This window comes from Dendropsophus ebraccatus, chromosome 6 (assembly GCF_027789765.1).
Source record: "Dendropsophus ebraccatus isolate aDenEbr1 chromosome 6, aDenEbr1.pat, whole genome shotgun sequence".
NCBI classification, from domain to species: Eukaryota; Metazoa; Chordata; class Amphibia; order Anura; family Hylidae; genus Dendropsophus; species Dendropsophus ebraccatus.
In genome coordinates, this window is record NC_091459.1 from 28,395,501 (window position 1) to 28,418,471 (window position 22,971).

Consider the following 22,971-nt stretch of genomic DNA (forward strand, 5'->3'; position numbering starts at 1 on the left):
CCTATGTAAAAGATGGGCTTAAGTGTTCTTAAAAAACGATTGCATTAACGATTTCTTACGATTTTTCGAACGATTTATTCGTCTAAACGCTGATCGTTATAAAAACCAAATCGTTGCTTCAAAATCGTTTAAACGATCGATTGGGCGAATTATCGCTCCGTGTAAACGCAGCATTACAGAGATCTATATAATGAACACTGCTGGGAGGACACAGAATTCCCAATGTTCCATCTATTAGGCTTACAGGTGGTGTGCTCAAGCTCAAGAGTCTGAATGCAGGGAGAAAGCTTCCTGTGTTTGGTTCTCAGTAGAAAGCACAGTTCTTACTTTGAGAACTGTGTTTACCTTTTTTATGTGACAGGAAACCCAAGAAGGTCAGGGGGACACAGAGTAAGCTCAAATAAATTATTATGGAAACCGCACAGCCTGTCAGCTGAAGGTGGAAGTAGTTCACTACCACCTCAATACTGCAGACTAAATGGTAAATTGCTGATACAGACAAATCTTCACCAGGCTTGACACAGCCTAAGGGCCCGTTCACACTACGGAATCTAAGCCGAAATTCTGCTGGGAACCCCAGCGCAGGGATGCCGCTGCAATCCCGTCTGCTATCACTTTTCAATGGGAGGCTTCATGCGCCTCCACTCTCCGTGCCCTTCTGCTTAAAGTGTCACTGTTTAAATTATTTTTGCAGAAATCAATAGTCCAGGCGATTTAAGAAACTTTGTAATTTGGTTTATTAGCCAAAAAAATGCATTTTTATCATGAAAAGCAGTTTGAAGTTCTCCCCCCTGTCTTCATGGTTCTCTTATGGAGAGGGGAGGGGTGGAGGGAGATGAGGCACCAAAACAGGACAACAAAGAATTAATTTACAGCTACATCACCGGCTATCTCCTCTGAAGTCAGCACTGACCTCTGAATACCATTTTCACACAGGTCCCGCTGTGTAATCCTGTGTTCTCTGCTGCCAACTAATCTCCCTCCTCCCCTCTCCATAGGACAGACAAGGCCCGACTGGGGGACGGACCTGGGGAAATTCTTTTTGAATGGAGATAATTAGCACAAAGAAAAAAGGATAAAAGCAGTGGCTTCCCTGGCGCAGTCCATGTGGACTAGGAGTCTGATGTCTGGATCACTGGGTTTCCTCAATGTTACCAGACACAGACTCCACGTTCTGGTGAAAAGTAGTTCTTTATTTGCATTCAGCTATGGGTTTCGAAGAGGTTCCCCTCCTCTTCATCAGGCATGTGACATAAGGTGAAACTCGTAGGTGAATGCAAACAAAGAACTTCTTTTCACCATAACGTGGAGTCAGTGTCTGGTAACATTGAGGAAACCCAGTTATCCAGACAGACTACTGGTCCAGACGGACTGCGCCAGGAAAGCCACTGCTTTTATCCTTTTTTCTTTGTGCTAATCTTGCTGACAGAACTCCTGGCTGAGTTACCGGAAGATGGCAGGCTGCAATCCCACTGCAATTTCAAGCTCTGAATAGTGTCATGCCTAATTCAGTACGACCACATCAGGTGAGCGTGCATACTGTGTACTTGTGTTTGTGGCTCCCTCAGAGTTCATTTTCCTGCACATGCAGCGCTTATTGCTTTTTTCTTTCATATATCCATGAATGCAGATAATGGCGTATTTGCCTAATAAACCCAATTACAAAGTTTCTTAAAATCGTCTGGACTATTGATTTCTGCAAAAAAAAATGAAAAAAAATGAAAAAAAGAGTGACACTTGACATGTCAATTCTTTGAGCGGAGAGGCGCGCAAGCCCTCGCATTGAAAGGGATAGAAGGCCGGATTCCAAGCAGAGTCCATGAACAGGGGTTCCGAGTGGAATTCCGGCACCAATTCTGTAGTGTGAACGGGCCCTAAACTAACAGATGTGTCTTTTTTCAACTGTATTATATAAACAAAAATACAAACCACAGCAGGAACCACTGACCTGACATATGTGCCTGAAGAGCTTTAGAGACTTTTGATCCATTTCACCATTTGAGAGAATATGAGAGCGCAGATAGAGTAACCCATTGACAAGCAGCTGCTCCTTAGTTAGGCAACTACTTAAATCAGTCTTGGCTCGGTCTTTGCCGGGATATTTTTGAGAAAGTTTTTTAAGGCTTTTCAGAATGTCAAGTGAACCAACAGAACACAGACTGTCAGCGTGTGAAAAGTATGTAGGAAAGGTTTCAGATGTAGACGGAAAAACAAGATGTGATGAAATCAGGCCTGTAATCTTGGATGGAGAGATTAAGGTGCTGTTCATGGTCACGTACAGCTCAGAGGCTATTACTCTCATTCCATGTTGCATTTGCAAAATGGCAGCTTGAAGAGGAGTCACCATATCTGGATATAGTGAATACTCCTCAGAAAGACGCTTTCTGAATTGGTGTTGTGATTGCTGCCACGTGACCTCTTCAGCAAGCAGGTTAAGTATACCATGACGTGACTTTGTAGCCTTTCCACTGAGGGCTTTCTGAAGACGTGTAGAAAAATCCTGAATGGAAGACATTTTTCCAATGCTGTTGAGGTAATTGTGAACATCCTGGTACAAGGTGTTGTAAGTTGGACTTTTAGGGCGGTAAGCCTGCTTTTTGGAAAGATTATATATAATAGCTTTCAGCTTCTGGATTCTGTGCAGGAGGGCTCTGTGGAGAAACAAGGCAAGACAAACCGATCAGAAAACATTCAACAGTTACCACATCACTTGGAAGCTGAAACGTGAAATGGTTTCCAACCTGAACAAGAAAAGGGAAACTATGAGCAGGTTAGAAGAATCTAGCCTGCTATGTCCCTACAGCGCATGGGGGGCTGAGGATGAAGGCAAGGTTCTTACCATCATCCTTAGCTCGGTTTCTGTGCCATTTGCAGTTTATCTTTAAAGCTGATAGCGCTCTAAAGGTGGGACTACAGCTAAACTCCATTTTAGTTTGTTGGTTTTTTTTGCCTAAAGAACATACAGCAATCTGTTGGTGCATTTAGAAACAGTCAGTGTTGAGAAAAAGAAAAATCTAAGCTCTGTGTGTACTTAGCATTTAGGACTGCAATGTTAGGGCCAATCAGTACCTGCAATTAGCCCCCCACCAACTGCTGTGCAACCTTTCAACTAGCAACACCGGGTCAAAGTGGTGTGGCCTAGAGTGTCTATGCCCTAGGCCTGCTACACCTCTCCATTGTGATAGCGAGATATATATATATATATATATATATATATATATATATATATATATATATATGAAATTTTTATTTATTTTTTTCTCTCTAGGGCATGGGCGCTCTAGGCCACGCCAGTATGACACAGGGCTGCTAGTTTAAAAGTAATTTTTTAGGACAATAACTCCATCAACTGCTGAACGGAACAAGGGACAGATCTTGGATTAAATGCAGCTATCCGACAAGCTTTCTGCTTCATCTCCATAGCACCCATCACCACAGAATCATATTACACCAGGTCTCCAGCTGGAGATAGGTGCTATGAAGATGGTCAGAAAGAACAGCCTTCTAATGCTCAGTTACGAGACACAGGGACAATGGCGCCTCTGTTAAGGAATTTATAGCTCACTGCCTAGGTTAGTTGTAGAAGCAATAGTAGCAGTGGTCTAGTTTTACCTTGTTTGACAGACATGCTCACTTGCAGCATTACAAGTCAGAAGAGGCTATGCTATTCTTATTTAAAACAGCTGAGGATGTAACAAACTAATTTCAGAGACACAGCTGTGAGGCAGCAGACTATACAGTGCCTAAGAGGGTGGGGTAGCATTGCTCAGTATTATCGGCAATCTTCCCATAGAGTCTGCCTGAGACAGACTATGAGAAGATCACTGATTCAACAGGATGGAGGCAAGAATTCCCCCCCTGGCTGTCAGGGAAAATGATGGGTACTTCCACATCAGGATGCGAACATCCTTATCAGTCAGTGACAAGTACTTTTCCTGTCACTAACTCCCTTAAACATTATCACAGTGTTTTATAGGTTAAGTACAGGCAGCTGCACGATCGCTTTAAAAAACAATGTTTTTTTTCTTCCAAAAACAGCACTCTTCTTGTCTGGGTGTGATTTCACAGCTCAGTTCAGTGAATAGAGCATAATTCGGATACCACACAACACCTGGGAACAGGTGTGGTGCTGGTTTTGTAAGAAAGTAGGTGTGCTTTTTCCTGGATAACCCCTTTAAGGAATCCCAGAATGGCATGCATCTCTTATGGGCTACAGGGAGTCTCTAATAAGAAATCAAAGGCCCACCTTATATGAGGGTGAGTGTGTTTTTGCAGTGCCTCGTCATTAAGCTCTTTTCCTGTAAGAAGGCTACATGACAAATTGCGCGTTTTCCATTCGAGCTCCAGTTCATGCAGCTGAAAAGTATAATAAAAAATGGGCACAGTCAGTCTTTTTAAACTACCATTAATGAAAAAATACAACAAACGAATTTAACTGTACATGAACCTGTATTTAGTAAATTAAATGAGGTAAGTGGTGTATGTACTTCTCACAAGATTTCAGGTGTGTTCACACGCACTTAATCTGCTACAGATTTGTAGGTGTGGATTTTAGCACAGCAGAAGTAGAGTATGGTAGAGACATGTATATATTAAAATTATTTGTGCGCATATCTCTCTCTCTCTCTCTATATATATATATATATATATATATATATATATATATATATATATATATATATATATATATATATATATATATATATATATATAGAGAGAGAGAGAGAGAGAGAGAGAGAGAGCAGATCTGTCTGTGTTGCAAAGCTGCGTGCATGTAATTGTGGTTCTGATAACCCAAAGCGACAACAATACAGAAAACTATGAGCAGGCCTATGATGCTGTCAGTTCAGGTGGTTAGCCCCACAGTAGGGATGGGACCTTAGGATAAAATGCAGACTCAGAAATGCCCTCATACTACAACAGCCTAACTTATATGGCTAAATGTAAAGGAACACCTACATGCACCCATGCACCACTGCAGTTTATTTTAGTGGTCAGAAGATGATGACACTAAGCAAACAACATCTCTCCACTGTCCTCTTTATGGCCTTAAACCACCTTTGAAGTTTAATTAGTATGAAATATGATCTACATTGAAGACTGCATTTCAGAAATGGCGCTCAATCTGTCAGTGACTAAGGTGGGGCAACTCTGTAGTCACTGACTAGCTGAGCGGGTATTTCCTGCCAGGTCGAGACAAAGGAAGGATAAACAGGAGAAAAGAAGGCAGACCGTGAGTAATGGCACTGTAGTCGTACGAGGACAGGTAAGTATTACTCATACGTTCCGACCACCCTGTGCTCTCTGAATTTTTCCACGTTCTGTGCGGAACGTGTAAATGCGGCCTAACCCTAACATCCAGCACCCCGCTAATAAGCTAATTAAAGAGTTTACACTACTGCTACAAACCACACAGTGTCGGCAGCTATGAGATTAGTTAAATACTGAAGAGGTTGTGTGCTCACACAAGTGCCTTAAGGCCCTATTCCACGGGCTGACATAGAGGAGCAAACGTGTGCTTGTTTGCTCCTCGTTCCCCGCTTGCCGCCACCGCATGTAATAGCAGTAGCAGCAAGTGGGGAACGAGGAGCAAACAAGTGCGGGAGGGGCCGCAGGGAGCTGCCTGGGTGATCTCTAGATCATCCGGGCAGCCCATAGAGGATAGTGGCGGTCAGGTGCAATGGCAGCAGATCGCTGCTATCAGTCTTTTGTTGTTCAACATGTTTGAAAGACAAACGACGCAACGATCAGCCGATATGAAGGATGTCGGCTATTCGTTGCCTTCTATTCCACGGGACGATTATCGGCCATAACGGCTGACATCAGCCAAATACGCCTGATAATTGTTCTGTGGAATAGGGCCTTTAGCATCTTCAATTAGTGCATTGGTGATGGTTATGGGACTCCCTAATACTCTAATATTAATAGACTCTGCTGTGGATTGGCCTTCTATTTTTAAAGCTTTGATAACCCCCTTTGTGAACATAGCCTTCATCCTATATTCATTTACCTCTTCTTCTGCATACTGCAATTTGTATTTCCTTTTCACTGCTGGGTCAAAGGTACTTTGTGGCAGCCAAAGATGAATTTGCAGTAAGCCCAAGTTAATCCACAAAGAACCACGATGGGCGGCTTCAGAGGCCTGAACTGCATCATCAACATCAGAATAAAACTGCTGTAAGCAAGTCATCCAGAGTTTTACAATTGTTCCTGGTAACCTCTCCTCATTAGACCAGTCTCTTAAGATATCCTGAATATAGTGAAATGCAGAGAGGTCTTTCATTGGAAGGTGGTCACAATACTGCAAAAATTCTTCTTGTAGACTTTCTGGTACAAGGTCCTTCAGAGCAACAAAATGGTGATATAGTAAAAGACCTTGAAGTCTGGCGTCAGTGTTTCTGCAAACAAACACAAATATGATGGAAACCGTATATAATAATTGTAGCACACATTTTATTGCTGTTTAGACATAAAAAAAAATTCAGGGTAACAAAAAACAATGTAATGAGACATAAGAAAAAAAAAAGGGTAATTTTTAAAATTCAATAGCAAATGGGTGTTAAAAAGGATGTGCCACAAAACAAAGTTGGTAAAATCAGATGTGTTCCACATTTATATAGGTAAAGGAGTACAGTAAGGGCTTATTCTCAGAGGGACGGAGAAGCTATGTAGTGCCTGGAGCAGGGAAGTGTCTGAATCTTCACGGGACTTTATAGACACAGCCGTGCAGCTGCTTTATTACAGTGCGGCAAACACTTACCCTGCTCTCGGCATCATATGGATACATCATGCCAGGCAAGGAAAGAGTCCACTACAGGGCTTTCTGTCCATAGCTTCAGTGTATCATTGAATGTAGGAAAAAGCTTTAAGCTCTAGCCCTAGCCATGACTATACGGTTTCTCTCTCCTATGGATCTAATCAGTTCCTAGTTTCCTCTCTAAACTGTGACCCTACTGATGCCGAGCAACAGTGCACATACTTTCCCACAATTCCTCTTGCTTGCAGGCTCAGTGGAGAACAACTGCCAGTACTTCCTGTAGACTGCAGCTGAACTAAGCATGCCTGGCCCACCTTCGGATATGTTCACACTGAACAAAAGTGGCAGAATTCTGTCAATTCTTTGAGCAGAGAGTGATGGACGCGGAGACGCACGGGCCCTTCCAAAGAGAAACAGTGCCACACTGAGGCAGGCGGGATTCTGCGGCGGAACTCTGCCACTTTTGCTCAATGCGAACATACCCTTAGTGGGTTGTAACCAAGGGCAGGAGGTTATCAAAACAATAGAGGCCCATGGGGGATTAATAATTAATGTTTGTACATTTGACGCGTTTCATTTCACGCAGTGTAGCACATTTGACCTAATTTTCTTTATGATACAAAAAAAACAAAAAACTATGGTTTCATACCTAAAGCTTGCCAAGGAAGAAACTGCCATATTTGTCCAAATTGTAGAACTGATTTCATGCAATTGCTGAAGTCTTTCAACTCCCTCTCCAAGGCTTACACGTGAAGACAGGAGGGCTGGAAGCTCATTCATATCCCAGGTCAATGCCTTGCTGCTGCCGGTCAGAACTTCACAGAAGCATTTTGACAACACAGCTCTGTTTAAAATACCAGGACCCTGAAAAACAGGTAATTGTTATAAACACAGGCAAAAGCATATGGTCAGCTAGAAGCATTGACTCTTATGTGCCAGGCCCTACATTGGTAAAGCTAACTAACAAACCCCAAATGCATACAATTGGGGGGCCTATTAATGGTTTATGTACTAAAGGTGTAAAACTGGCACCAATATCTTCATCTGCACATAAAATTGCATCTTTTTCCTGTGTTTTGTGCAAAATTACAGAAAAACTAGTTTTCCAGTGAAAGCACTGATAAATTCCCCCCATTCTGCCTATTTCACAAATAAAGAATTCCTGGCTATCCATATTTTTCAGAAACCAATTTTCCTTACTTCTGTTATATCTGACAATGGAAAAAGAGGATTTTTTACTCACCGTAAAATCTCTTTCTCGTAGTCTTCATTGGGGGACACAGATACCATGGGTATAGGCTGCTGCCACTAGGAGGCGCTGACACTAAGAGAAACAAAGGAAGTGACTCCTCCTGAGCAGGATATACCCGCCCACAGGCACTGAGCTAAACCAGTTTGTACAAGAGCAGTAGGAGAAGTCAAGAACAGGTAAAGTAGGAATAACACCAAAAACGGAGAAAACTACCATACCGAGGAAAAACCCCAAAAGAAAATGGGTGGGTGCTGTGTCCCCCAATGAAGACTACGAGAAAGAGATTTTACGGTGAGTAAAAAATCCTCTTTTCTCGTGCGTCTTATTGGGGGACACAGATACCATGGGACGTCCAAAAGCAGTCCATGGGGTGGGAAAGATAACCGCTAGACAAGAGCGCTTGGTGAGAAGGCACAGAATAGCACCAACACAACCATCAACTAGGAATAGAGCAAGGGATGATGCTGAATGCATCAGAGAAAACCCCTACAGGTCCGCAGCAAAGGAAAAAATGTCTAGTCCCTGGGAGCAACGTGCTGCACGGCAGACAGAGTGGGTTGTGTCCGTCCTGGAAGCCAGCAACATGATGTAACATCGAGTCCAACAGAACTAGTAGGCTAGATGTGGGGAAAAAAAGCAGACGCCCAGCCAAGTGGGTGACCACAGGCGGCAGGGACTTACTCTGAGGTAGAACAGAATAAAAGGCAAATACAACTATGACGGGAGAGACTGGAAAATGTTTCATGGCACATAGAGGTCTAAGGCGTCAAATAAAGGAGAGAGAGGACTGAGCGTCTCTCATAGAAGGTGCCACATGAGATGCAGGAGAAGCTGCGTCCTTGACTATGGAGCTGGGAAGAATGGCCAGGCTGAAAGCTCCATGGGCCTAGGAGTACAGTCTTCACTGAGAAGACAAAACTTGAGCACAAGAGAAGCCATGGCCTATGACATGAGTTATCCCATCTGAGAAACACATGTTAATAAGAAGAATCAAGCTGTCCAAGCATAATGCAGTCCAGGGAAGGAAAAAAACAAGATCAGAATCTTGAGTAAGTTGTCCTGGAAGGAGTACAGTAGTACCTGGTACCCCGCAGTGCCCGGCAGAAAAGAGGAGCAGAGGAAAGCCGGTAAGCCGGGGAAAAAACAACTCCATGGGCTGTTAGAGCCTTAGAAAGGAGGTTGATCATATAAAACACTCCGCTCCAAGGAAGCCTAGAGGTACTCGAGAGCCTGGAGTCCCAGAAGAAAACTGTCAAGGGAGGTCAAGGTAAGGCTGATGGGCATGGGAGTTGTCACAGGACAATGGGCACAACAGGTAATACATAGACTAGAGTCCATATGTAAACTAGATCCAGAAACCAACGCCTCAAAGGGTGAGCAGAGACGTTGCTTGGTAAGAGCAGAACAGCAAATGTAAGTCCTGCCAGAATGGGCCAGTGAACAACCCTGTTTCCAAGGAGAGAAACCCTCAAGGGATTAAGTTCTCAAGGAATCCACATGGGAGACAACATAAGGGAGGGGGATGGCCAGTCAACAACAAGACCAAGGACAAGGAATTCAAGCAGGAGTGCTCATAGAGGCCAGTGAGGGTCAGAAACCCACACCTGCCTGTCGGAAGAAGCTATTACGGAATAGCAGTCCTCAGGAGGATACTTATACTAAATATTCCATCCTCCTGGAGGAGGGAAGGGCTGCTTGAAGATTTTCTGACTGAGTGGTAAAAAACCAAACCCAGGATGGGGGGGTCATGCACAACAGTGCATTAAGCCAGGGAGAAGGAGTAATGGTGTAAGCGGGAGCACTGCAAAACCCTGAACTGAGAGCAATGCTTCATAGTCCATATGGCCAAGCAAGGACACCTGGAGAAGCTAGACCACGAAGAGACCATACACCTATGCTTAGGACGGTAGAGAAACAGTGCAGGCAGTAAACAGGAAATCCTCACCCTGTGACACTGCAGCTGCCTAAGAGAGAAGACTAATACTTGCCATGTTGGCCATAGGCAGATGCAGAAGGAGAAGTCCTAAAGTAGCACTGTGATAGACATGTAGGCAATTGATGTCCTACACACCAGGGGTAGAAGAAACCCTTTACTGTTTTACCTGAGGAGCAGAGAGGCCTCACTTCATCCAGATCAAAGAGGGGACGGCCTAAGCAATTCAAGCCATACTACTGGGGAACAGCCAGCGAGACAAATGCCAGAACATGGTAGTTATGCCCAGACAAAGGACAGAAGAACTACCCTGACAGTACCAGGATGAAATAGTGACCGGATCTGTATGCTGCCGGCCACTCAGAGGACCAGAGTATGAGAGTCCAACAGTCCAGGGGCAGGTAAAGCGAAGGGTTCTGTACCTCGTGTAGTGGGACACGTAGCAGGATGCTTGGGCTTTAGAAAGGATACAGCCCAAGAGGAATACAACAAGGTTACGCTGCCTGAGAGCAGGTAATGAGACTTGTTAGTGGAAATATAGAAGACAACATGGTGTAGTAACAAGTTACCCCATGATGATCCCCTGAAGTGACAGGCACAGATCATGGAAGTCCTACGAGGATGAAAGGTAATATACAGGGTAACACGAGCAGAGTAGCTGCAAGCAGTAAGTAACAGAAGACCAGCATTCAAGAGATACAAATACCTGGACTGGAAACAGGTAACGTGCCTGGTCAGACCTGTAAACAGAAGCCTACAGTGTGTGCCCTGGGAGCAGGAAGAGATCAGGACTGTGTCCCTATGTAAATGAGGACTGGATACGAGAACTGCCCAGCATCACCAGGATAGTGAGCAAACCTGAAGGTGGTGTATTACATCGTGTAACAGAATACCACAATCTGTGCACACCGAACTACAGGTAATGTAGTTGGAGCCATATCATGCAGCAGAGGGCAGAGGTCTGAATAACCTTGTACCACCACCTGGGAGGGGGTAACATGTCCAGTTCTATGTCTGTGACATCATGTAGTAAAGGAATCTATGTCATGAAGATGAGAGGCAGGTCTGAAGCACCGCCCGCTAATGGGTGATGTGAGTGACAGGACTGGAAGCTCTGAGTAACACCGGAACAACGACTGGCAATGGGTGATGAGTCCGGTCCCATAACCTGTCTAACAAACCATGTAGCAGACTGTTCTGTTGTGAGAGCACAGGAACACAGCATAGTAATAGGTAATGTGTCTGGTTCCATGTCCTGCTTGCGACATCATTTAGCAAAGGATTCTGCCTCAAGAACACAGTAGTCCCCTTAGGAACGGTAATGTGTCTGGTCTCATGTCCTGCTTGTGAAACCATGTAGCAGAGGGTTCTGCTTAGAGATAGTTTGTCAACGAGTAACGTGTCTGGTTCCATGTACATACCGTGACACTGTGTAGCAGAGGGTTCTGCTCAGGGCACAGATACACTGTCTGGAAACAGGTAACATGTCTGGTTCCGTGTACTTACCATGACACTGTGTAGCAGAGGGTTCTGCTCAGAGCACAGATACACTGTCTGGAAACAGGTAACGTGTCTGGTTCTGTGTACTTACCATGACACTGTGTAGCAGAGGGTTCTGCTCAGAGCACAGATAGACTGTCTGGAAACAGGTAACGTGTCTGGTTCCGTGTACTTACCGTGACACTGTGTAGCAGAGGGTTCTGCTCAGAACACAGATACACTGTTTGGAAACAGGTAACATGTCTGGTTCCGTGTCCTGCTCGTGACACCGTGTAGCAGAGGGTTCTGCTCAGAGCACAGATACACCGCCTGGATAGCGGGTAACGTGTCTGGTTCCATGTACTTCTCGTGACACCATGTAGCAGAGGGTTCTGCTCAGAGCACAGATACACCGCCTGGATAGTGGGTAACGTGTCTGGTTCCATGAACTTCTCGTGACACCATGTAGCAGAGGATCTCACTGAGGGCACAGAAACACTGTATGGTGATGGGGAATATGTCTGTGCGTATGTGGTTGGAGGGGAACCAGAGTGTCTGTATATAAGTATTAATGTAATCTTATATATATAAAATCTGACACAGAGGTGTCAACCAGCACCAAAAATGCTGGATCTGCAGACCAAGGGTTGCTGGAACATTATATGGAACATTGGCCATAATAAAACATGATGCAAGCCATTCTCATATATGTAATGGTGTAATAACCACTTCCACCAGTAGGTGGCAGGAGAGATGCATCAAGTGTCCCAAGCTGCTGGAATAGAAGGGCAGTGTGTGTGGTAGCTCCATCAGGAGACCGCACACACACACATGGCAGGGGGAGGGGAAGCAGCATCCCTCAGTGCAGGCTCTGGAGAGAGCCAAAAGGGGGAATGCCACGGTCCGCGCTGCACCCGAAAAGGGGCGGGGCCTACCGGGAGGGGGCGGAGCATCTTACTGTGAAGGCTCCACGGAGAGCCACAGGTAAGATTAAGGTGGGATGCTGAGGCCCACCCGACTCCCGAAGGGGGCGGGGCCTGCCGGGAGGGGGCGGAGCATTCCAGTGCAGGCTCCACAGTTAAGAAAAAAGGCGCAATTCTCCGGGCCGCGCGGCACCCCGGAAGGGGCGGGGCTTACCTGAGAAGGCGGGGCATCCCAGAGCAGGCTCCAGTGAGAGCCAAACATAATGAGAAGTAATGAAGAGGGCCGCGCAGCGCCCGAAAAGGGGCGGGGCATATCAGGAGGGGGCGGAGGTAGCCCTGTGTGTACTCTGGAGAGCCACAATATAGGGAAAAAAGGGCAGGATGCCGCGGCACCCGGTAAGGGGCGGGGCTTAGGGAAAAGGGGCGGAGCATCCTTTAGTATGGTCTCTAGAGCCACATGAAAAGGAAAAGTGCGGGAAGCTGCGGCCTGCGCAGCACCCAGTCAGGGGAGGAACATCCCTCACAGTGGCACCCAGAGAGAGAGATACTAATAAAAATAAAATGGTGGAGAGGGCTGGCCTGCTACCGACTGAGGGGAGAGGAGTATCTGCCTGGGAGCTGCCTATGTGGAGTAAAATGGCGGCCTGGGAGGGAGGGCAGGGGGAATATACTCACCTATATAGGAGCCCATACTCACCATTGTCGTCTTCAGCCGGTGGGTGCCTCACCTTAACGCGCCAAGCTTTGGGGGGCGAGGCGGGAAGGGGCTGTGCGGATACAGAGTCCGCAGAAAGGCGACCAGATAGTCAGACTGATCTGGGGCCCTGGTGTCACGTTGCCGGCCGGTGGCGACCGAGGGGTCACAGCCCATTTACATTTATGGTCTGTTCCCTGGTCGCATAGTGGGGGGATCAGGGTGAGTTTTAGATAACCCACCGTGCCCAAGAATCCATAGGACCTAGAAGGAAAAAGAAAAACCAACTAACTAAACATAAAGGAAGAAACTGGTCTGGAGACCCAGACCTGTGTCTGCCTCCTACTGACACTAAGCTAAACTGGTTTAGCTCAGTGCCTGTGGGCGGGTATATCCTGCTCAGGAGGAGTCACTTCCTTTGTTTCTCTTAGTGTCAGCGCCTCCTAGTGGCAGCAGCCTATACCCCATGGTATCTGTGTCCCCCAATAAGACGCAAAGAAACTTAAAATCTTAAACTTTTTTTATAACTTGATATTAGTTTAATAGTATATGATCACAGAGCTGTTGTGCACTGTACTTCTTACAAACCTTCATGGAGGGTTCCATTAGAGTATGGGGGGCACTGACATCATCTGGGCAGAAGTGTACTTTCCAGGACGACCAATAATCTGGATCAGTGGTTACAGTACTATTCCAAAAATACGACAATACGCCACTGATCAACTCTGACCACAGTAACGCAACATCACCGGAGTTTACCTGAAATTAAAAGATCTTAGATGCACAATAATTCCAGAAAACAGATGAGTACAATAATCTTCTAGAAAGCAAAGCAGTGTAGAATAAACGCTACTGCACAATCCCTATATACACACACAGATCACAGAAGTTTTTTTTTTTTTTTTCATAAAATAGCTAAAGCATTACCTCAGTCTGCTGGCTAAGGAAGCTGAAGGCTCGAAGGTGCTCTACAGACACTGGTGTATGCTCCAAGCAAAAAGCAACCAACTGGTTAAGCTCTGACTGTATGTTCTTTCTGCAAAAGAGAAAAAAAAAGTAGTAATAACTCATTAAACAAATAAGATGGTTGCATGTTTCTAATATAGAGCTTTCACATAGTCACCTAACATAGTAGGAATGGGACAACAGGTCAGTAATCATTTTATACTGCCACAACAGCATGAGGTACTCCATCCCAGGCCACATTTGAACCCGACTTGAAAGCTTTGCCAAACATTCTTGGTTTAGTGGTACACACGTACGCTCTTCTTGATTGTTGTCTCCGGGAGCAAGAATAATACCTTGTTTTTTCACCTGCGATCTCAGTAATTCCACTGACTCAATAAGATGGTCTGAAATTAAGACGACAAACTATGGTTTATTTGTTAAGTAAGAGCCAATATTCTGAAGATACTAAAAAGACAACATATAAGGTCAGCCATTCCAGAAAATAAGAAATAAGACAGCAGTAGTGCTTCTTTATTTCAGCAACCAAATCCCATTGACTGAACACAGAAGCCTATCGGACTCTTCATTGAAAAGTAATGACTGTGGGAAGGGAAAAAAAACTAAAAATTTACCAGCATTAATGTCTTCTTGATGATTTGCTTTAAGAACAGAGGCCAAAACTTGCATTAAGTCAAACTTCGTTTTCCAAGCTGTGCAAGATGTATTTAGCTTGTAGATCTCTAGCTGCCATGTGCTGTCTTGTTTAACTGGTCTCAGGTCTGTTACATTAAGTGCAGCGCTTAGTGCTTTTAACTTCTGCACACATTGTACTATAGAATCCTCCTGTATAATGGGAAGAAAAATATTGATGCACTAAACCAACATATAGCAGATAATAACAATCTGACAACTCAAGATCTATAATGATGCTAATATGCTGTGTACAAACACATAGGTCTCTTGGACAAAGTGAAAAGATGAAGATTGTTTGTGCAGACAATTGGAAGGATTTAGGGTATAAATTAAACAAGCAATGCTCATGCTACAAGGTATGGATGTGTAAAGCTAATGTGTAAGACTAATTTGTTGGGCAAGCTCTGAGAAAAAGCAGGAACAAAAGTCATTGATAAGGTGGCTATACACCTTCGATAACTCACAGCCGAATGATTGTTTAGCTGTCAATTTTCTCCCACCTGCTACCCGTACTCCCCACACAGAGGAACTTTCAGCACAGCTAAGTGTTACTGTGTTTTTTATGGGGAGTGGTAAACTGCAGCAAGATAGCTCTCACTGCGGCTTATCTCTCTCTGAACAAAGGGATTGTCCTTGATTATCAATCACCTCTTAGGGTGGTATTACACGGGCCGAGCAGGCCCGATAACACCTGTAAACGAGCGCCGATCTGCTAGATCGTTGTTCGTTAACTGGGCCTATTACACGGCCTGATAACCGTTTAACAAGAGCTGCAAGGACATCGTTACCGATGTCCTTGCAGCCCTTGCTAAACTGGCATACATTACCCATCCAGGTTCCAAGGCTGCTCCTGCAGTCAGCTTCTCCCCGGATCCCGCGCGCGCTCTAGCTTTACAGCGGCCTGTCAGCTGATAGGCCGCTCAGCCAATCACAGGCCGCCGGGACCGCCGCGGCCTGTGATTGGCTGAGCAGCCTATCAGCTAAAAGGCCGCTGTGAAGTCGCCACATCGCTAGTCGCCACTCGTGGCGCGGTCGACGCCCGACAAAAATAGGTCCTAACCTATATCAACTATCAGCCGATGATCGTTGTCATCGGCTGATCGTTGCATTTATTACACGGGAGCGATAATCAGCCGAATCGGGCCAATTCGGCCACTTATCTTTCCGTGTGATAGTACCCTTAGTGGTGGTTCGGGATAGCCTCATGGTCTTTAGATTGACAGATTAATCTACTGAGAGATGATTGTGCTGTGTACTAATGGTCCCCATTAACCTTCCCACTCTGAGGAAACAAGGGATGTGCAGCCCACTATAACCTAAATGGTCCCATAAACAACCTGGCAATCATGAAACTCTGCATGCACAATACTTAAACTACATACACACCACAATACACCACTTTAGTCCATGACAGCAAAAAATATAACATAACAATTATCACAGAATGACCAACAAACATCACCAACAACTCCTTGTAACTAGAAGTAAATAGTAAATTTTAGATAAGCGTATCATTAACCATATGGGCTGTAATTATGTTTATTTTGCTCTGTGTGACTATATGTAAACTAAAAAGCTAAGAAATAGCAGAAATTATTCCATCTCATAAATACCTTGAATGGTAATGGTCTACCAAGCACTTTCTGCAACAATTTTATGCTGGCAGGTGATTGAGAAGAGGATTCTGAAAGACACTCCTGAATATTCATAGATATGGACTGGACTTCTTCAGAAAGCCTAGAACAAGAAAAGTAGCAGCAAGTTTCAGGTGGTGTATGTACAAACAATATTTTTTGCACAAAGACTAGAAATTACATCAATACTTGCAGACACTAATCTACGAGACAAAACTTCCACTGCATTAAAAAAAAATAAAGTCCCCAAAAATAATATGACTGTACGGCCTTTGAATGGTCATTAATAAAGACTTTGACTCCTTGGGATTATATGCATCTTGTCCTCCAGAAGTGGGGCTTTGGAAGCAGTTTTCTAGAATGGCTCTCATCCCTGTTAGTCCCTCCACCATGGTTAGGTGCACAGGCTTTTCTTCTGTCGTATTTTCCAGCTGACTGTAGCACCAGGTAGAGTCAAGCCCACCTCTCGCCCCCTATCAGGTTTGCTCTTACATAAGTAGTGTTAAGGTGGGGGGAATACATCATAAAATGAACCTCTTTGCTGACAGTATTCTCCTTTACCCAACCTCATAAACCTGCCTAATCTCCAACAGGTCTTGTTGCAATTTGCTTCCTTAACAGGATTGTATTAAATTCAGACAATTCCATGGCTTTGAATATTTCAGTTTTTAGGCCAGAGGTTTCCCTCATAAAGGTCAGCTTTGCCTTTGGTTGGGTCACTTCCTCATTCATCATCTCACCTCCTCCAAATAAAGTCTATATGCAGCAAGCTAACTCTCTATTGTGGATTCTCTCATGGCCCTGTAGATCTCTTCCATATTCATGGCTTCCTAAAATCCCCTCACTCTCCACGGGGTCCTCCCTGATTCAGACTAAATTTTGCTTAACCTGCAGAGGAAACTCATGTCTTTCATATGGGGTTCTTTCATGCATAGCCCAATACACACTTTATACCCCCAGACATATATTTACATTCTTTGAGTGAATCTATGTATTTAATCCTACATGTCATGCCTAATTTGACTTTTATATTCATCACTAAGACACCTCACTGCCCAGAAGCTTGGGACATGCTGCATATATGGTGGACTTGCCGCAAGCAGGTCGGTTTACGGTCCTGAATATCTGGCCGGATCCATACGCTGTTTAATGTTCCCCTCTGTCGTGTCCCTTGGGTCACTCTTTTACACCATGTGGCCCCAGGTCTTCAACTCAATTTTGCCTTCTTCCCCCTCTCATTCTGGCAGCTAAGAAAACAACTGTATATTCATGGAGGAGAAATAAGAGAAACAGATTGCTGAACCAGGAAGACCAGCCAAATGACAACACTGCCAGCTGCTAGTGAAAGCGCTCAATGCAGTGAAGTCCTTGGTGCATTGCCCCCTGGAAAACATGAATATGCAAAAGAAGAGCCCGTGGAGCCTCATTGAAGAGTCTCAAAACACAGGACTAGCCAGATATCCCTCCGGGAAGGACCCAGCCAAGGGGCAGCTCCTGTTAGGAAACCACCAAAACCACCATATTAAGTGGCCCTATAAGTCAATGTAATGACAAGGGATAAACCAAGACTAGGTAACCATCCACATACAGCTGTTTTGGGGTGTTGCCCCTCATCAGTGTGGAGCAGGATTCTGGCTAGGTGGGAGCAATGCCTAGTAGAGCCATAAGAGAAACAGATCGCTGATCTCAGGGAGACCAGCCAAATGACAACACTGACGACTGCTAGTGAAAGCACTCAATGCAGTGAAGTCCTAGGTATATTGGGAAACATGAATATGCAAAAGAGCAGCCCGTGGAGCCTCATTGAAGAGTCTCAAAACACAGGACTAGCCAGATATCCCTCCGGGAAGGACACGGAGGAGAAGGCATACCTTTCAAAAAAACGTTAAAGCAAGAATGGAAGGCTTCATTATTAGACCTTTAACTCCGCAGCCACTTTTAGCATTAAGGACTCAGACAAAGATATATTTTTTTTTATTTCTGACAGGTCTTGTTTTATAAGCTAATAACTTTGGGAAACAATAACCCATTCTTTGTGAAAACCTGAAGATATAAAAGAATTGAAGAAAAGGAGTCACTAGCAGAAGATACTGCAGCTAAGTTCTATATACTGATAACTGATACGCGAGTTTTAGAGCATGCAGGGTTTTTCAATCTCAAGTGTGTTTTTGTCTCAAGTGTGGGACTTTAAAATTCGGGGACATTACATTCTGGGAGAACACATTGTTTGCTTTTATTATTTTTATTTTTTTTTTAAACTATAATCTTATATTCCCCTTGCTAAATATGCTCCTTGTTTAAAAATGCGATCCAATGTACAATCTTGTGCGATATATATACAATCCTTGATCAACCATCTGAGAGTGCATACCATTGAGATACAGTGAGATGTGCGCACGCTGCTGGTTTGGAAGCCCAGGTTCTAGGTCTAAAGAAGCAGCTGGCAAGATTGAGAACAACTGCCAAACTGGAAAGGAATTTTGCTGCTCACTGAGTAAGCATTTGCAGGGGTAGATGTAGAAACAGGGTGATAGTATGAAGGCGCAGGAGGATGAAATCTATTAATCTTCAGTGAGTGGGTGGGGGCAGTGGGTGTGGAGTCTCCTCTGACAGTGCTTGGTGCATGCTGTGAGCTTCCAGTGTAAGTGCTAGTAACCTACCCTGCATTTTGGCATAAATAACACCACATTATGCTGTGCTCACTTATAACCGGCATGACAAGTGTCATATAAATATGTGGCTGGTATAACACACTGCTTTGACACCAACCTGTGAAGCTCACTTCCAAGGAAGATTTCTGAAATCTGTTTCACTGAATGCTTTGCAACCCAGTTCCAGTGGAGTGTTAGCACGGCTAAATCATCATCTTCTAAGCCAACATTTTCAGACACCAGTCTAAACCTATCGCGCCACCTGAGGCAGGAGAAGACCTGCAAAGTAGAATAAGCAAATATGTTAGATAATTTCCTCTGTTTTCCTTCTCTTCTTCAATATATGATGTTCATGCAAAAAACTTCAGAGTTTGAATTGGTTTTATCCTCTGCATCCTAAAAGGGAATCTGTCAGGTCACTACCAGGTACAGAGATGCACATACAGGCAGACAGGTTTGGATCCTCAGCTTCCAGGGAAAGGGAAATTATATAACTTTTCAAAAGGCCAACAGCAAAGACAAAAGGTATCATTTGTTTTATCTCTCCATCACCTATCTGCCTGCATCTGCATCTCTGTACCTGGTATGGACCTCACAGAAAACCTTTAATAGAATAGAATACTTAGATTCAGCACAGACATGTATTAAACATGGAATGTTTTACTATATACAAGGCAGATCCTGACACAGATACCTCGTAGGCCCTGAGAATGACACATCAAGTAAAGAGGAGACAGGTAAAATGTCACTTGAATCAAACAAACAAGGCAAAAATGACGTAGGGGGGTCGTATTAGAAAATCCAAATACTGGGGTGGAGCCTGGCCGGACATGTGAGCGGACGCGAGTCCTGAGAGCTCCCGCGGGTCTCACTGCGTGTCTGCCACTACCTACTCCTGCGGGCCACCAAACCACACAGCAGTTCTCCCAGGGGTGCGTGTATCCCCAGGACGCGTTCCGGTGCCGACAGGATGGCTGGAGGGACCTCCAAAAACACAAACGATGGCGGGAGCGGGCGGCCGAGATATCCAAGATGGCGCCAACCCGCCGCCTCACACACAGCGCTCCACACGGCAGCTTACAGCTGGGACGGCTGCCAGGCTGTCCGAGTTTCAGAAGCCACCGACCCCCCGGATGAGCCACAACTGTGTCTGGTATGATTTTGAGGAGGGGGAAGGAATTGAGGAATGCCCCATAGTAAATGCCCCCCTGGAGCTGATAATATGGAGGGCTGCAATGACAAGGAGGGGGAGGAGGAGTGCACTGACTCCATGACAGAAGCTGCACAGCAGAGCAGGGCCATATCACAGAATACAGAGGCAGCCTGTGCACAGGAACCCACGCTGAGGGACATTCTCCAGGCGGTAGCACAATGTAACTCCTCTATTACTAAATGTAATACTGCTATATCCTCTCTCACACAACAAATTGGCAGCCTGCAGTGCGAAGTGGGGTTCCTCCGTCAATTTTACGTAAAGTCAGTGACAGGACCACCGAGGTGGAACACAGGGTGGGAGATCTGGAGGACAAAGTTGTGCCTATTGCCTCGACCTCCGTAAACATGATCAGCTGATTTCTCAATTATTACTGAAAACAGATGACTTGGAGAATCGCCTGAGACGGAACAATGTGAGACTTGTGGGAGTGCCGGAGAGAATTGAGGGTGCAAATCCCACAGACTACTTTGAAAAATGGCTTGCTGAAGTGTTCGGGAAGGATAACCTGTCTCCAATGTATGCTATGGAGAGGGCTCACAGAGTGCCTACACGACCCCTCCCGCCTGGTTCCCCACCCCGGGCAGTCCTAGTGAAATTGCTCCATTATCGTGATCGTGATATCATCCTGAGAGCTGCACGGAACTCGCCGGAAGCCGATATTAATGGCTGCAAAATCTCCTTCTTCCCTGACCACTCTGCGGAAGTCCAGAAACAGCGTGCTCAGTTCATAGAGGTGAAGAGGAGGCTACGCAATCTGCAAGTACCATATGCTATGCTATACCCTGCCAAGCTACGGGTTGTTGCAGCGGGGGATACTCATTTCTTCACCTCCTCGAGAGATGCAGTGCGCTGGCTGGATCAGGAGGAACAGCATCTTCGTGGAAGACGCAGCCCCCACAACAGAGATGCGCCAGCCTGAGATCTGGAATTGACTGCCTCGGCTTAAGACTTGGTGCCCTTGGAGGACCTCCGGGTGTCTGATAAGTATCGACGCTACCTGAGCCACGTTTATGTACACCTTTTTTGCCTTTCGTTTTTTTTTTTTCCCTGCCGTTTGTTTTTCTCTTTCTTGCTCCTGCTGGCCTGCAGGATTACATTTCTCCTGTTTCAAGTGGGACCTGCCATGCTCTTTGTTTACAGCATCAGAGCTGACTGTTCACTGTTTGATGGTTATGGAGGACTGTGTGCCCCAGTCTGCAGATTTTTTGGAAGCAGACCTTTTTGCTCCTGGATAAGTTGATGTTATGTTCTATTTGGGGGAACTTTTTTTTCTTTTTTTTTTATTTGATTCCACATGGTGCCTTACTCTCTTTATTGTGCATGTTGTGTTCCGAGACCTATACCCTGCTGCCACCCAGTGGCTATTTTTCTCTTTACTTTCTGAGTTTCACTACTTACAGTTAAATGTGTATTACATGGTTAATGATATGTCTACTGTGCTGTACTACCATTTCAATTATGTGCTAAAGGGTGAATATGGCTAGTAAGCTTACAGTGATTTCTTGGAATGTGCTGGGCCTGGGGGATGCGGATAAGTGGTATGCAATGTTTGATTCCCTGCAACAGCATCATCCTGTGGTGCTGTGTGTACAGGAAATGCATCTGACTGCTGACACTACACAACACCTGAAGCGGGCTTGGGTGGGATGGAGTTACCCTCCGTGCACACCCAGTACTCCAGACACAAAGATATTCCCTTCACATGCATGGACAGTAAAATTGATCAAGATGGTAGATACGTCTGCTTATACTGTGTTATCTATGGAATTCGCTGCATTCTAAGTTCGGTATATGTCCCTCCCCGTATGGTTGCACGGTGCTGAATAGAGTGATGGAGTTTGGCGCTACTCACCCAGATGTACCTATATTGATAGTGGGGGACTTCAATATAGTCATTGACCCCTTGATAGACAAACATAGTATGGGTTCTGTGAGCCTTGCCGCCTCTACCACCCCCTTGGGGAAAATGTTAGTGGAGCTGTCTCTTTCAGATATCTGGCGTCTCAAACATCCGGGTGAGCGGTGTTACTCCTGTTACTTATCGACACATCACTCCCTATCCAGAATAGATCTAGCGGTATGTTCTACCCGTATGTTGAATCAAATAACCTATGTGGATTATCTCCCTAGGGCCCTCTCGGATCATTCGCCCTTGAAACTTCAAATGACACATCCTGGCTCTGGGGTGGTCGGGGGGAGTCGGTGGAGATTGAATCCGCACTGGCTGACGGTTTTAGATCCGGCTACAGTGATATCGGTGGTGGATGAGTATTTTGCTTTGAATGGGGCTCGGTGTCTCTCCGGGTGGAATGGGACGCCATGAAGGCATACCTCTGTGGCCACTTTATCCAGCGTATCATAGGGGTAAAGAGGAGAAGGGGACACTTGCGACAGGATCTCCTAAAGGGTTTGAGAGAGCGGGAGGAGCAGCATATTTTACAACCGACCGAGGCTACTGCCCGGAGACTCCGAGCTGCACATACGGCTCTCAACACCTTTGATGTGGAATCCGCAGCCCAGAAACGCACATTTGCCAAACATTCCTTTTTTGTGGAGGGGGAGAAAGCGGGTCATATTCTGGCGGTGGTAGCCAACGCCCAAAGGGATCCTACCTACATAACTAACATTCAAAATCAGGAGGGGGTGGCGGTGACGGCACTGAATGACATACTAGAAGTGTTCCACCGCTATTATCTGACGCTTTACTCTTCTCACTTAAGAGGCGACACCAGCCCAACTGGGGCAGTTTTTACATGACCTACCTTTACCGACCCTTACACTAGAACATAAG

General features: G+C 45.3%; 1 protein-coding gene across 4 annotated transcripts in view; it reads right to left on the reverse strand.

Moving 5' to 3' along the window:
* The window catches only part of LOC138795522 (midasin-like), a 75,193-nt gene that overhangs the window by 44,475 nt on the left and 7,747 nt on the right, over positions 1 to 22,971 (reverse strand). For all 4 annotated transcript variants that reach the window (XM_069974734.1, XM_069974735.1, XM_069974733.1 and 1 more), the window contains 10 exons: positions 19,083 to 19,243; positions 16,293 to 16,416; positions 14,619 to 14,829; positions 14,162 to 14,390; positions 13,966 to 14,074; positions 13,627 to 13,797; positions 7,407 to 7,621; positions 6,011 to 6,398; positions 4,247 to 4,356; positions 1,949 to 2,651 (listed from right to left, as the gene is read on the reverse strand). In XM_069974734.1, coding sequence (XP_069830835.1) covers positions 1,949 to 2,651; positions 4,247 to 4,356; positions 6,011 to 6,398; positions 7,407 to 7,621; positions 13,627 to 13,797; positions 13,966 to 14,074; positions 14,162 to 14,390; positions 14,619 to 14,829; positions 16,293 to 16,416; positions 19,083 to 19,243 — 2,421 coding nt within the window. The remainder of the gene's footprint in view (positions 1 to 1,948; positions 2,652 to 4,246; positions 4,357 to 6,010; positions 6,399 to 7,406; positions 7,622 to 13,626; positions 13,798 to 13,965; positions 14,075 to 14,161; positions 14,391 to 14,618; positions 14,830 to 16,292; positions 16,417 to 19,082; positions 19,244 to 22,971) is intronic.